This window comes from Melospiza melodia, chromosome 1, assembly GCF_035770615.1.
Source record: "Melospiza melodia melodia isolate bMelMel2 chromosome 1, bMelMel2.pri, whole genome shotgun sequence".
Taxonomy (NCBI): domain Eukaryota; kingdom Metazoa; phylum Chordata; class Aves; order Passeriformes; family Passerellidae; genus Melospiza; species Melospiza melodia.
Genome location: NC_086194.1, coordinates 9,252,569 through 9,266,573, shown reverse-complemented (window position 1 = coordinate 9,266,573; position 14,005 = coordinate 9,252,569). Strand labels below are relative to the sequence as shown.

At 38.4% G+C, this 14,005-nt stretch overlaps 1 protein-coding gene across 2 annotated transcripts in view; it reads left to right on the top strand.

Moving 5' to 3' along the window:
* The window catches only part of LMBR1 (limb development membrane protein 1), a 70,248-nt gene that overhangs the window by 32,222 nt on the left and 24,021 nt on the right, over positions 1-14,005 (top strand). For both annotated transcript variants that reach the window (XM_063182434.1, XM_063182459.1), the window contains 2 exons: positions 11,728-11,854; positions 12,060-12,128. In XM_063182434.1, the coding sequence (XP_063038504.1) occupies positions 11,728-11,854; positions 12,060-12,128 (196 nt within the window). The remainder of the gene's footprint in view (positions 1-11,727; positions 11,855-12,059; positions 12,129-14,005) is intronic.

Sequence of the window (14,005 nt, the reverse complement as noted above, 5' to 3'; positions counted from 1 at the left end):
TTTTCTGTAAAATGGATTTTGAGATCTCAAGAAACTTGAACATTGTTTGCAAACAGCATTTGACTGTGCTGTATGCTTACTTCTACCCTTGACTGCAGTATACACAGGCCACTGTGTGTATGGCTCACCAAATGGTCTTGTGATGCCCTGATGACAGTGGATGTTTATTTGGTGTTTAAGCTCATATTTATTTGTCTGTAAAATCATTTAGCATGAAGTGAGACTTTAGTGCTCTGATCTCTATGAAATGTTTACTGGTATGCAGCTGAAATATTGTACATTACATTACAACCCATTTACTCATTCCATTAGTAATGCCAGAGACAAAAGCTGTTTAATCAGCCACATCAAAAGCAGCTGTTTGGGTTTGTATTTTTGACATAAGTTAACATTTTAAGTTCAGATATGAAGTCCAGTTTTTAAACTGGAGTCCTTTAAAATCACACCACCTAAAATTTATTAGAGTTTGTTGTTGTTTAGAAGCAGATCCTGATGATTCTGGAATTTTGATTTGGCAAGTAGCTTGATTATAGTTTTCACTTCTTCTAATTAAAATCAAAGTACACTTAGCTGACAGTTGTACAAACCCATAACAATCTGTAGGATGTAAGGTGCAGAGTTTAGGACTGTATTTAACTGTAAATCTTGCATTAAGGATGGTGCCTCTCCTGAACCTTTGTGTGGTTGCTGCTTCCACCAAAGTCTCAGAAACAGCTTCTGCATGGCTAAATGTAGAATGTGTTTGTAATTTGTCATGTAGAGGGTAACCCCATCTAATACTAACAATGAGAAGAGTTTATAGAACAGCTGGGAAGGGAAGATGAGGTTTATAACTTGTTAGCATGTAACATTGACAAGTGTCACACTGAACTCTGAAAGCATCGTACAATTACAGCTTTACCAAGTCCTTTGCTTGCACTTCTGCAGAGAAAAAAAAAATTTCTTCCCTTACAGGTATATATATATATTAGCAAATTAGAGTTTGGTGAGTGTTTGGCCTGCTTTTGTGAATCTGTGAGTGGAATCTGTAACTCTACTGTAGATTAGTGTAAAAAGGAAAATGCCGTCCTAAAAGTGATGTCTGCTGTCCTTTCACAATGGCTGTAAGAGTATGAAAATTACTACAGGTAAGTCAAAAGAGGTTGGGAATCCTGGTTGTGTTATTTTTTTGTATCTCAAAATCTTGACTTCAAAACACATTCTTTTTTTTCTTGGCCTAAATGTCTGTATTTAGACATTTAGTATCAAAGGCTGTGCAGGACAGGTAAATAACAACCATGTATTTGTCAGCTTAAGGCCATACCATGTTTCACTGAGAGTGAGATAAAAAGAAATTCAAGAAGCAGTGGCCAGGAGAGAGAAACTTGCTAGGTGAGGAATAATGGCTTAATGTGAATTTGGTTTTGTAGATATAGAAAATATTTTATCAGGTTTTTATAAGATTTCTTGCTTAAGTCAGTATAGGCAAAAATCTGCCTTTTTTATATTAGGATAGGAGATCTGTGGTTTGTTGTATATAAGTAACAGTTCTGTATCTGGGGACAGCTGAGGGGGAAATAAGGGAATGTTGGTTGTTGCACACATTGGATCAAGATGTGATGAGATGTGATCTGTGCTCAGTTTCATTGAAGTAGTTAAATGTCAGTTGGTTGCTTCCATAAATTAGATGGTACTTCGTTTAAGAGGCCTCATGGAAGGTACAAAAAGTAGGCTACCAGGAGATAAAATGATGCTAAAGTTTATTTGGTGCAGCTTTTCTGCACTGGCTGCCTCACTGGCTTCGTTATCTGGGCAGGGGTTCAGCCTTTCTGCAGCTGTGAATGGGGTTGAGATTATAATTACTTTTTGTGACCAATCCTGTAATGTAGATAGGAAATCAAAGTGTGTCAGGTTAGTTTGTGTTCTGGCAGTGTTTTAATATATTTGAGCTGTGGAAATTGATAGTTGAACTGATGATGTATTTTTATCCCAGTATCACTAACAGTAAGATGAACCTAGTGTTGTTGGTAATATTGAGATAAAAATACTGCACAAAGAAAATGGGGTTATTTTGAAATGTGTTTTTCTGACTGACTTCTCTAGCATGCTTTGAGAAACTCCACTAGGTGACACATTATGAGTAGACAGAGGCATCTGTAAAACAACTCAGTTTTGGAAGCTAGCACTGGAGCATCAGTTGTTCCACCTCACCCCAGGCAGGAATGGGCTGCATCTCTGAACTTTTGTGCTTTCCCCACGCCTACATTGCCCTGAACTTGCACGTTTGTGCTGTATGTAGCAAGTTTGTGCTTTGTAGAATTTCCACAGCTTCTGCTAACAGCCTTAACACGTAGCTGGAAGCCTGCAAATGGAATAAGAGGAGAATATTTTCCTCTGCTGCTCTCTTAGTGGATAAATTGAGGGTTTTTTTTTGCAGATTTTATTTGGTTTTAGGATAGCTTACAGAGTTCTGCACAAGCAAAAATGTTTAAACATGTTTAAACATGTTAAATACTTCTACTACTTGTAAAGTGTACAAATGGTACAGCTACCAATGCTAAGCTTGAATCTCTTATTTTATCACTGATGTAAACTGAAGCCCTGGCTTCTAAAATATTCTTCTTCCTAAGACACTTATTTTTAGGCAGAAATAAGTAGCTTTTAAATTCAGTTTGGATGGTGCATTCTTAATACCCTCTATAGACCCTTCTGTTTGTAGTAAATGATAGCTGTGTATCAAAAATCCAGAGATGTATTTTTTTTTAATTATTTTACTTATCGGTTTATAGTAAAATTCACGTAACAATTTAATTTAAAACTGAAGTGTTTCATGGAAAATTTGCCATCCATTGGGAAGGAATTATTCACACATGCAAGATCCCTGAAATAGCTGTGATCCAGACCCCTTTCTTAGTCAATGGAAACAGGCAAAGAATTTGGCATGTCTGAGTTTGGCATATCTGAGAGGCACACTGCCTTCAGGAGGCAATGTGAGCATCTTCCCATCTCAGTGTGTTTGGATTTATTTCAATAAATGGTCAGAAACATCACATTGATTTGCTGTTAGTTTTAGTTGGAGGATATAATTTATTTTACAAAAGTGGCTGGTTTATGCATGAGGACTGTCTTACTAAGATTTAAATATTTAAATATTTCCACATTAGTTAGGGTCTTCATTTGAGTCTCCATTGACATCAAGTAGTGGCTGTTTAGAACAAGCAGAACTTTGTCTCTGTTTTAAATCTATTTATGCACTTTTGTTGCTTTATAATAAAATTTAAAAATACTTTGCAGATTTACTATAATTGTAATTTTAATTCACAGAAGAAAATTTCCAGGGAATTTTATATTAAAAGTTGAAAAGTTTAATATAATTGTCTTAATCATTGAAAGGCAATAAATGTTTTTCTAATGGATTTTCATTTATTAAATGAAACTTTACTAGGCAGACACCACTTTTTATTCCTTCTCTGAAAGCAGTGGGTTTTGTATACTGATAACCATGTGATATTTAGGCCTGTAGTCTGTATTACTTATTTGGTATTATTAAAATTACTTCATGCTATGGGTCACTCTGTATTAGGAGTCACTTATTCTGTACTGACAAGGAAGGAGCTTACACATCTGTAGTGAAAATCTGTGAGGCAGGCAACAATTTTATTTACAAAGGAGGGGAGGGGGGAAAACCAAAGACTTTCTCCCATCCCTGTATTTTGTTTTTTTTTGTACCTTTTTCAAGAGTTTCCCAGCTTATTAATGGGAATTTCCAGATTCTAGGCCAGTTCCTAGAAGTTCCTTTCTTCTTGGGCTTATTCACCCTCTCAGGGCATTAGTAATAGACATGACTTCAGGGGATTTACTTTTGTTTTCTTTATTTATTTTAGAACATTAAAAGTGACCTTTGTGCTTGTCCATGTCATTTGCTTTTGGTAGCTGTCTTCAGGGTTTCATTCTGCCAAAACACAATCACAAATTCCAAGTCTTAATGTTACTTATCTTAGTGCTCTGCCAAGCTACAAAGAAGTTGGAAAGCATCTATTTGTCTTCCTATCAGGCCAGTCTAGCAGGAAAGATTCTTTCTGATCCAAAAGTAAATGATTAGAGGGAGACTCACACTGTCAGAAATCCCACGGCTCCCATGTTGTTGTTGCAGGTGGCATTGGAAAGTCTGGGAAACTTGGTAGGTGGAGGGAGTGGATCATCTCAGAGCTAATTAGTGAGAGCTGGGCTAGTGAATGGAACAACAGAACAAACTTGTGGGGGAAAGGGGTAACACAGGGACAGTGACCATTTTACTGTGATTATCCTTTCATTTCTCATTTCCCTTCTCCCCAGAAGGTTTGGGTTGGATGTCCACAGATCTCCATCCATTCCCTTTTAGGGCTGCAGGGTAGTCGTGTGCATCTGACAGCTGTAGGTTGGGATTATTTTATTCCAGTTGGTGTCTGCTTGCATTTTGGCTGCTATTCTGTCTAGCTTTTCCTCATTTTAAGAAATTGGGATGTATTCTGTACTCTAGTATGTATTCTGATAAAAAATTTGTAAGGGATAGTACTTCAACTAACAGAGAAATGTATTATTTCTCTGTTAAATTTATAGGAGTGATGCCTAATGTGGAAGAGCATCTTTGTTTGATTTATTTCAATCCATGTATTTGAAACAGTGCCTTAACTGCTAGGCAGTAAATGAATCCCATTGTATTGTTCTCACTGGAGTCCATCTTGCATTGGATAATTAAATAGATCCCAGGGAAAAAAGTGAGAAAGAACTGTTTTTTATTCTGGTCCCAAGGACTCAGATCTGCAAGGAGTCCTTGGTTCTTAGGTTATTTCACTGAGTTATTTATGTGCAATGGTGTCCACAGGATAGTTTGGACCCCAAACTATGTTATAACGTTGTGGTTTGGATGCTCCTCTGAGACACTGAGGAAGGGAGCATCAGTTTTCTTTGGCAGAGGAGTCACTGCAGAGAATGTACTGGATCCTGAATACGTGGCCTCCTCCCCAGGCTATTAAGTAAAGGCATCTTTTTCTTGAGCTCTACTTGAGGGATTTTTGGTCTTTCACTTCCAATTTGGCAGGCATAACTTTAATGCTTATTGTTACATGTCTTTAGCCAGTACCCAAAGAAAAAATTTTGGGTTTTTTTTCCCAACAAAACTTTATTTTTTCTGGACTTTCAGAATTTTCTGAATTTTGTTACTTATCCTGTGTGGCTGGTAAGTTTGATAAGTTCAGTGTTTTGGCCTCCTACTCTTGCTCCATTGACAGCGTGGTAACAACTGTGAAACCATTTGAGAAAGGATACTAACAGAAAAATCAGCTGAAAGTTGCTGGGAATGTTTTATGACTGAATTTTTCATGTTTGTATTGTGCAGAAAATAAATATAAGCTTTCAGGTATACTTGTGAGGAAGAGTGCACATTTTAATCTTAAAATCCCTGTAGGCTGTGAAGATTCTGTGAGGGAAGAGGAGGTGTGGGGGAAGACACAGTCAGTGCTAGTTATAGTCTGAAATATTTGGTTCTTGTATGGGCAAGGAAATATTGGTTTTCTTTTTCCCCTACTTGAATCTGATACCTGGATATATTACTTCTTGATTAAAATTTCTTAGCTTGCTTCTTGAAGGTTCTGAGTCATTAGCAGCTACATTTTAAAAATGAACTGATTTTTTTTAAAACTACAGCACTACAGCATCTGTTTTTGACTTAATTTGTGTAGTCTCAGGAGGTAGTTAACCCTTGACTAAATATCAGTGTGCTAAATGTAGGATGTGTTTAATGCTTCCTGATGCAAAGTTGTTCTCCTTTACTTATTAAAAACTTGTTTGTGGACTGCCTTGAACAGGTCACAGCAAGGATTGCTCCAAGTCTGGTGTCAGACCATAGAAAGGGGTGAAATGCTTGACACTCATCTCTTCACTAATGCTAACAAATTGAGAAAGAGGGGGTGTCACATGCTAAAAATGTAATTGGGGTTAATATATAACATCCCCAACCTCATACTCAGTGAAATCCTCCCTTCTTTAGTGCCTCCACTTCTCCTGCAGATGTTATCATGTGTGTTTGTTGCCATCAGCCCCTCACTGAACAAATCTTGAGGTTACTAAGGCTCCTTTCTGTCACGTGAGAACAATGGGCCTCATGTGTACTTTAAATGTGCCATGATTGCAGAAATGTTTCCCAGGCTTTCCCCATGGGTCAGGGCATGGTGTAAAAAGTGGTGTTTACCTACCTTGCAAGAGGTCAAGATGTCCAAGCAGAACTGTGTTCACATATTCAGCACCATAGAAACTTAGAACTCTCTGGTTTTGTGTGTAACATGTAATTTTTATTTCATTGATGATAGGGTGGTTTTTTTTTTGTTTCCTGCAGTTTGCAGCTAGGTTAAAATGTGGAATTAATAAAAGCCATGCCATGTCCTGAATTAGCAATGTAGATCCAAGAATTTCAATTTTCTAGCAGCTAATAGTATGTTCATCAAAATCTCTATAGTCAGGTAATGGTCCAACAAAGAAATGCTTTTTCTTAAAGTAAGGATGGAGCTGTGGTTCTTTACCTTTACCAGGAATTTTGCCTCTTGCTAAAAGAGATGATAAAATACTGAAAGGTTTTTTGATCATTCATCAGCATTAGAACAACAGAACTCTTGGTAAATATCTTGATGTATGTGTTAAAATCCATACAGCATTGGACAGCATTAAAAACTATGCTTAAATTTCTGAAGAATAATGATTGTGTTTCTCCTCACAACTGGCAGAGCAAAAAATCAGCAACAAATGGCTCAATTGCTTTCATTTATTTAATAATTCTTTCCTAAAAAATAACATCTTGTGATTTTCTGGCCCAGGTTGTGCCACATGACCTTCCACAGTGTCTCTCCTGGATTATGGTGCATGTCTTAGCTTAGCATTGCTAGAATGGCAGTTGTCAGAGTTAAACTTTTAAACTTTCCAGAGCTTTCATGTGGCTCTTTGTGGAGAGAGGAGCAGGCAGGAGGTTTCTTGTGCTGTCCCTGTGAGTCAGGAGAGATCCCTGTGCCCTGCTGGTTGTGTGAGAGGCCTGAACCTGGTGGACAACCTGTGTGCAAGGCAAGGTCTTCACTTCTTACCAGATTGGTGCCAGATTAATGGCAAAGCATCTTGTGGTGTTACATTTGTATATTTCAAAGTAATTACAGAATTTTAAATGGAGGAAAAAACCACCCAACACTTTTGCCTCCATTTTCAAGAAGTTTTCCTTTTCCTTATTGAAAAGCTCTAAGGACCTATCACCACACATGTTATCTTCTAAAGTAAAAACAGTCTCTAGGTGTTGTGCTGACACATATAGGAGGAAAAGTCTTAATGTGTTATAAGTGGCATAATAATCATCCCTCAACACAAATGTACTGCAGGGAGAGGTGGTTTCCTTGGTAATTATGCTGAGTTGCTTGTATGACATCTGTTATTCCTTCAGGACTGTTGCCATTTGTACTTCATTGGGTTTTTCAGATGAAGAATTACCTTTTTTGGCCATGTGCTGTTTTTTAATATCTTTTGGCTATTTGTCATCTGGGATGATTTATCTGTGTTAATGAGAATAGAAAAGAAACATGGTAAGATTTTGATGATAGAGAGTAGCAATTAAAAATTTGTCAGGACACTTCTAAAACAATTAAAATCTTTCCTGCTAAAATTAGACTTTTCTGAAAACATGAACCCTTAGGCCTGGTGCTCCAGGCAGTATAAGTGGCTCAGGATTAAGCTATAAAAACTTCTGATTGTCTTGACAATTGAATTTTAAAGAATTAGAAGTCTGAGAGTCAGGTATCTTTAAGGCTGTACAAACCACAAGATCCTTAGAATGTGTTTGTAGGACAGCTTTTATTTGTAGGCAGGCCTTGAGAGCTTCAAATGCTTTTTTTTTCCCCACTCCCCCCATTAGTGCAGAGAGAAGATGACAGATATTAGCAGAGCTCCTGGCAAGTTGCAGTCTGCTGGGATTGATGTGTTAAATATCTTTCCTTTAATAAAATACTTCACTTGGTTAAGTGCTCATGTTAAAGAACTTGGTGGATTTTGAAAATATGCTGTGAGTGAAGGTATAGGTGAGCTGTGTGGACTCATAAGCTGTGAAACTTTGAAGTTTAAAAAAGAAGTTGGGGGGGTTGGAGGGTATAATCTGTCAGTTCTTTCCCCCCAGTTTTCTTGATAAGTAGATAAATTACAGTTTCTATTGGATTATAGTAATTTGCTTCCAAAAGTTTTTATCCTATTTTTTTTTAATCTTCCACAAGAGACTCCTTTAATGTGTCAGCCTGGAAGGTGTCTGACTTCTGCTTAGGGACAGCAGGGAACCACACAGGGCATTGACTTGCAGGAATGGCTTTTGCTTTATGGATAATCTGAAACTCAGCTGGAAGAATTTGTAAGGTGTTGAGTGTGTTTTGTTTTCCTGTTCAGAATTACCAGAGATGTTATAGGCTTGTAGTGCAATGATAGTTGATGCTTTATTCTAGACACTTTCATGTAAAAAGACATTAAAGTGGAGAGCTACTAAAACCAAAATCACTGTTGAGAAAGAGAAGTACTGCCTTCCTTCAAACTGTCAGGTGTTCTTGCTTCCTAAACACTGATCCTGAGTCTATCTTGGGAATGTGTCCCTCTCCTTTACTGGCATGCAGGGAAGTTGAGGCATGAAGACCAAAGATCAGACTCTTTTCAACACTTCTGCCTTTCTTTTTAGCATGCATTAGGTTTTTTATAATTTTGTTCTTTGTGGTCCAGGTCATCTCTCTCTCCCTCTTGGGGTACACAGCCTTCACTCTTCTCTGCATGTCCCTGGAGAGTAGAAATAACCCCAGTGTGTACAAAAGTGAGGGAGCTTTCTGAACCTCTTCTCTCTGTTCATGTCACTCTTCATTGTTTTTTTCCTCTGATATCTTCAGGAGTATTTGAAGAACCAACCGTACTTTATATTGCTTTATCTGTTTCCACTGATAAAATGGAATTGTCCTGGTTACAGATACAAATTTTCTAATGTTTGAGGGGTGAATACCCTTTCTAATAGTAGGCTTTGTGTTAGACAAGACTTTTAAAAAAGGAATATATTTTTCCAGGTCTTTTTACTTCTCTTATTTCTTTCCCACCCCTTTCCCCTGATGCACAGAAATGTAACCTGAAGTTATAGCAGTATTCTTAGTGTACAGCAGGGGTTGTATGACAGCCAACCACCTTAATATGCATTTCCATTGTCCACTTAATTTTATAATGTTGAGCTTAAAATACACAAAATGGAATTGTGACTTTTTTTTTTTTAACTCCTCTAACTTAATCAGGATCCCAGCATTATTTGGCCAATGAAAAGTAAATGTCAAATGAAAATTTGACTGCCTTAAGAAATAGAAGTACTTCAGGGGCACCTTGTCTTACTGAAAATGAAGCCAGAGGTTGTCCAGAGGGGTTTTGGAGTCTCCAAGCTTGGAGGACTCAAAAGATTCCTGGGCAACCAGGTTTTGGTGTCTGCTTGAGCTGGAGGTGAACCAGGTGACCTCTGAAGGTCCTTGCCAGCCTCAGTCATTCTGTGATTCTCCAGAGGTTTTCTCCATGTACATGGGGGAAAATTCTCTACCTTTCTTTCCTTTCAAATAGCAGCTATTTGGCAGGTAGTCTAATGTATGTAAGTATGAACTAAATGTGCCTGGAACATTAATGTTTTCACAGGGCACAGCCTTATGGGTGCCTAATTGAGATGAAGTATTTACCTATGTGCTTTAAGTGTCTTAATTTCTTTTTTATCCTGGACCATTACCAAGTATTCATTAGTGTCTATGACAGAATATTTCTATTTATCACTTCCTCAAAGTTCTTTAAAGTATTATGATTTCACTGTATTTAAATGAGTGAATCCTAGTCTGTGTGTGCTGTGCAATATAAAAATTCTTGTGCCCTGAGCAGAATGGAGAGAGTTGTCAGTGGTAATCTTGCTGTTCTGCAGAGGACTGGTGGAGAAGAGGAACTGGGGTGCTACAAGAGATCAGTGCTCATGGTTAGGATGCCTGGGGTCCTCATTCATGGTTGGATGCTGTGATTATGTAGAGAGCATAGTTTTTAGGGTAAATGTCATATAAAGATTACCCTTAAGAAACCCCCTAGTTAAGGAGTGAGGAAAGATGTAATAAAAATAGAAAAAAAAATAAAATAAAACAAATGTTCTGCTTTTAACTATCAAGTATTCTTTGCAGTGAAGTATCCCCAAGTTGGGGTGAACCTGTATGAAAAACAAGTTGGATTTGCTTGTGGAGATGTACAAAGAAAAAAAAGTAAAATTGTTATTTAAATATCAGTCTCGTAGTTCCTTAATGGCGTGGATGCATGAAGAAAGCATCCCAATCACTATTACTCAAAATTAGTTAAATTAGTGATACCATTAAAAAGTAAATCAGATTTTTTGGTGTTATTTGGTGTTATTTTTTTGGTTATTTGGTATATTATGCATACGCACGCCTATATACGCACGCCTATATACGCACGCCTATATACGCACGCCTATATACGCACGCCTATATACGCACGCCTATATACGCACGCCTATATACGCACGCCTATATACGCACGCCTATATACGCACGCCTATATACGCACGCCTATATACGCACGCCTATATACGCACGCCTATATACGCACGCCTATATACGCACGCCTATATACGCACGCCTATATACGCACGCCTATATACGCACGCCTATATACGCACGCCTATATACGCACGCCTATATACGCACGCCTATATACGCACGCCTATATACGCACGCCTATATACGCACGCCTATATACGCACGCCTATATACGCACGCCTATATACGCACGCCTATATACGCACGCCTATATACGCACGCCTATATACGCACGCCTATATACGCACGCCTATATACGCACGCCTATATACGCACGCCTATATACGCACGCCTATATACGCACGCCTATATACGCACGCCTATATACGCACGCCTATATACGCACGCCTATATACGCACGCCTATATACGCACGCCTATATACGCACGCCTATATGTATATGTGTATATATATAGTGTATACACACACACACACACATACACACACACACACACATATATATATATCTGCGAATGTAGCATCAGCTTTCGGAGCGTTGTTCCCTTTTTCAGAGGTGAGCCCTGCGGGATCTGTGCTGGAGCGGCAGTTCCGCCGCCGAGCGCTGGAGGGCTCCGCAGACTGACGGCTGCCCGGCGATTTCAGGGGAATCGCTACATTGTACCTGCGCGGGGTTTAAGGCTTGCCGGGCCATTTGGCTATTTGCCATAATTGGCTTTCCATTCCCTTGATTGGAATCATAGATAAAAATTTGCTAATCCACTTTCTTTGCTGAAAGTATTAGAAAAGTAATCCATCTTTTAAAAATGCTCGAACAAAATCATATGGTATAAAGAGTACTTTATGGAATAATGAGATTAATGAGAACTGTAAGGCATATGCAATTTAAAACGTTTTTCTTTGGGTTTAAGGGGAAAAATGCAATCTGGGCACTATAAAGCCATAAGTACTTCCTTTTTATGCACTACCTTTTAAATGTGCATTACATGTTATGCTTTTGTCTGTGATAAAATGTGAGTATGTGTTTAGGAAGAAGGAGCTGCTATTTACTTGTAATTTTAAAAAGGTTTGAAAATACCTGATTCAAACTTCTTGGCTATGATTTTTTCCTCCCTCTCCCCTCTTCTGCCCATAGGGCATCCGAGCAAGGATCTTGGAAACCCTTGTAATGCTCATTCTTCTTGCACTGCTTATCCTTGGAATCGTATGGGTGGCTTCAGCACTCATAGACAATGATGCTGCCAGTATGGAGTCTTTATATGGTATGGAATGCAAAAACCTTCACCCAGTTTCATTGTAAATACAGAAATGCAGGTTTCCAGTTATTTCTAGTATATGCTATGTGAGTATTGCACAAGTTGTGAAGGAGGTGTCTTAATTCAGTCAGCACCATTTTGAAGTTAAATTCTATGACATAAGCAGCCTCTTCGTAATTAGCTAACACTGTGCTCAATGTTTTCTTTACAGACCTCTGGGAATTCTACCTCCCATATTTATATTCCTGTATATCACTGATGGGATGCTTGTTACTTCTGTGTAAGTATTTTCCTCATTATTCCAAAAGATGGATGGTGTTATGGTGGGGGATTTTTTGTGTATTGTGTTCATTTTTTTTATGGTTAAAAAACCAGTTTTGATTGTGAAAGTCAAGTGGGATTTTCTTTTTTTTTTTTTTTGATTAAATTTAAATTTAGGTGTGAATTTGTTAGGTTTGAGTTCTGAAGTTTAAATAAATGGTACCTTAGATTTTCAATTTTTGAGAAACTTTCCAACTCACCCAGTTTTGACTAATAGCTTGTTAAAGCAGGTAGTTGAAAAATAGGGACTCTATTCTGCAAAGGAAAGCACAATTTTTAAATGAAATGTCTGCAGGAGGCTGGTAGTATGGTGAGAAAATTATTTTGGAACATTTTGTCCTATATTCAGTAAACTACCATTCTTCCTTTTGTAATTGAAAATGTATAGGCAGGAGGTGGAAGACTGCAGCCAGCTTTCATAATCACGCAGCTGGGCCCTGGCCAGTCTGCAGGGCAGTTACACAATAGCATCTGAAACAAATGCAGTAAAAAACCCAACTTACACTGACTGCTCCTAGCCAGAGTTCAGTCATCCATGTTCAGGGGAATAAGACACATGATGGAAGGCTCCAAATCCCACTTATAATCTCAGCCCCTTCCTTGAATAATTTCTAGAAAATTGCTGAGAGGAACAGAACATCTCCCTTTCTAGATTACTGTGGTTTCATTCCTTCTCCAAGCTTGACAGGTCCAAAGCTTACATGGGGCTGTCACTGTGGAGAAAGGGTGGGGAATGATCATTTGTGATATCCTTTAAACAGATCTATGAAAGAGACCTCAGTGAGTCTCCTTAGGTTTTCTGTATGTGCAGGTTCTCAAATCCACTTTGGAGGAAGGTGGGAGGATTAAACAATGGGATCCTCAACATCTTATGCACGCTCTTCCAGAGTGGCATTCACAGAGGTGCTGAACACTTTAATGGGAAGTTGGTTTGCAAAACTTCAAATCTGCCCTGCAGTTTGCTTCAGTAGAGCTGAAAACTCAGCTTGCTGAGTTCTGAGGCTGTTGTAAACCAGTTCACTGAAGTTATTGTGACTAAATGCCAGGTTTTGGAGATGTGCAACTTAAACAAATCCCTGAGATGAAGGCCCTCCAAGCTGTTAGTTCTGTGTAGCTGAAAGGGCAGTTTACAGCAGTGGGGCAGCTGATGGGGTAGAGCTTTAGATCTTCAACTGGTTTAATTGCTGAAACAATGTTTGAGTAAAGCTTATTGCAGTGGTGATTTGAGCATCACTTCATTTGGCTTTTTCTTCAGGATTCTTCTGCAGTAAAGGCGGACTAGCTTAAGCTAGGTTTTTGAATACTCTTGTATTTTTCCTATAGTATGCAGTAGCTATAGAGAAACACTAATTAATAAAAATAAATGCAGTCCTCACAATAAAATCTAAATCTTGTCTTTTTTTTTGGCAACAATGTTTTACTATAATGGAAACTATAGATGTATATACATGCTCATCCATACTGTTATAAATTCTTTCATCTCTGGCATGTTTTGGCATTTGAAGGCAGCTTTCCTTAAACTGTTAGAATTTTCTATTATCATGGCTGAGCCTTTCTCCCAAGAAGCAGACATGCATCATTCCTGGAAACCATCACAAGCTAGGATCAGAAAGAGCCCAGTGTTATTTCACAGAAAATAATCTAAAATCTGCTAGCTGAGCCTACTCTCAATGGAAGTTGAAGGATAACTTTCAGCAGAGCAAAGCAGCTTCAGGATCTCTTGGCCTTGCAGCTACACCTGTGCTAAAAGATGAAATGTGCCCAAGATGTTCTTCAGTGCTGTGGCCAGCCAGTGTCACTCCATCCAGGATATTGCAGTTGGCAGGTGCCTGTGCA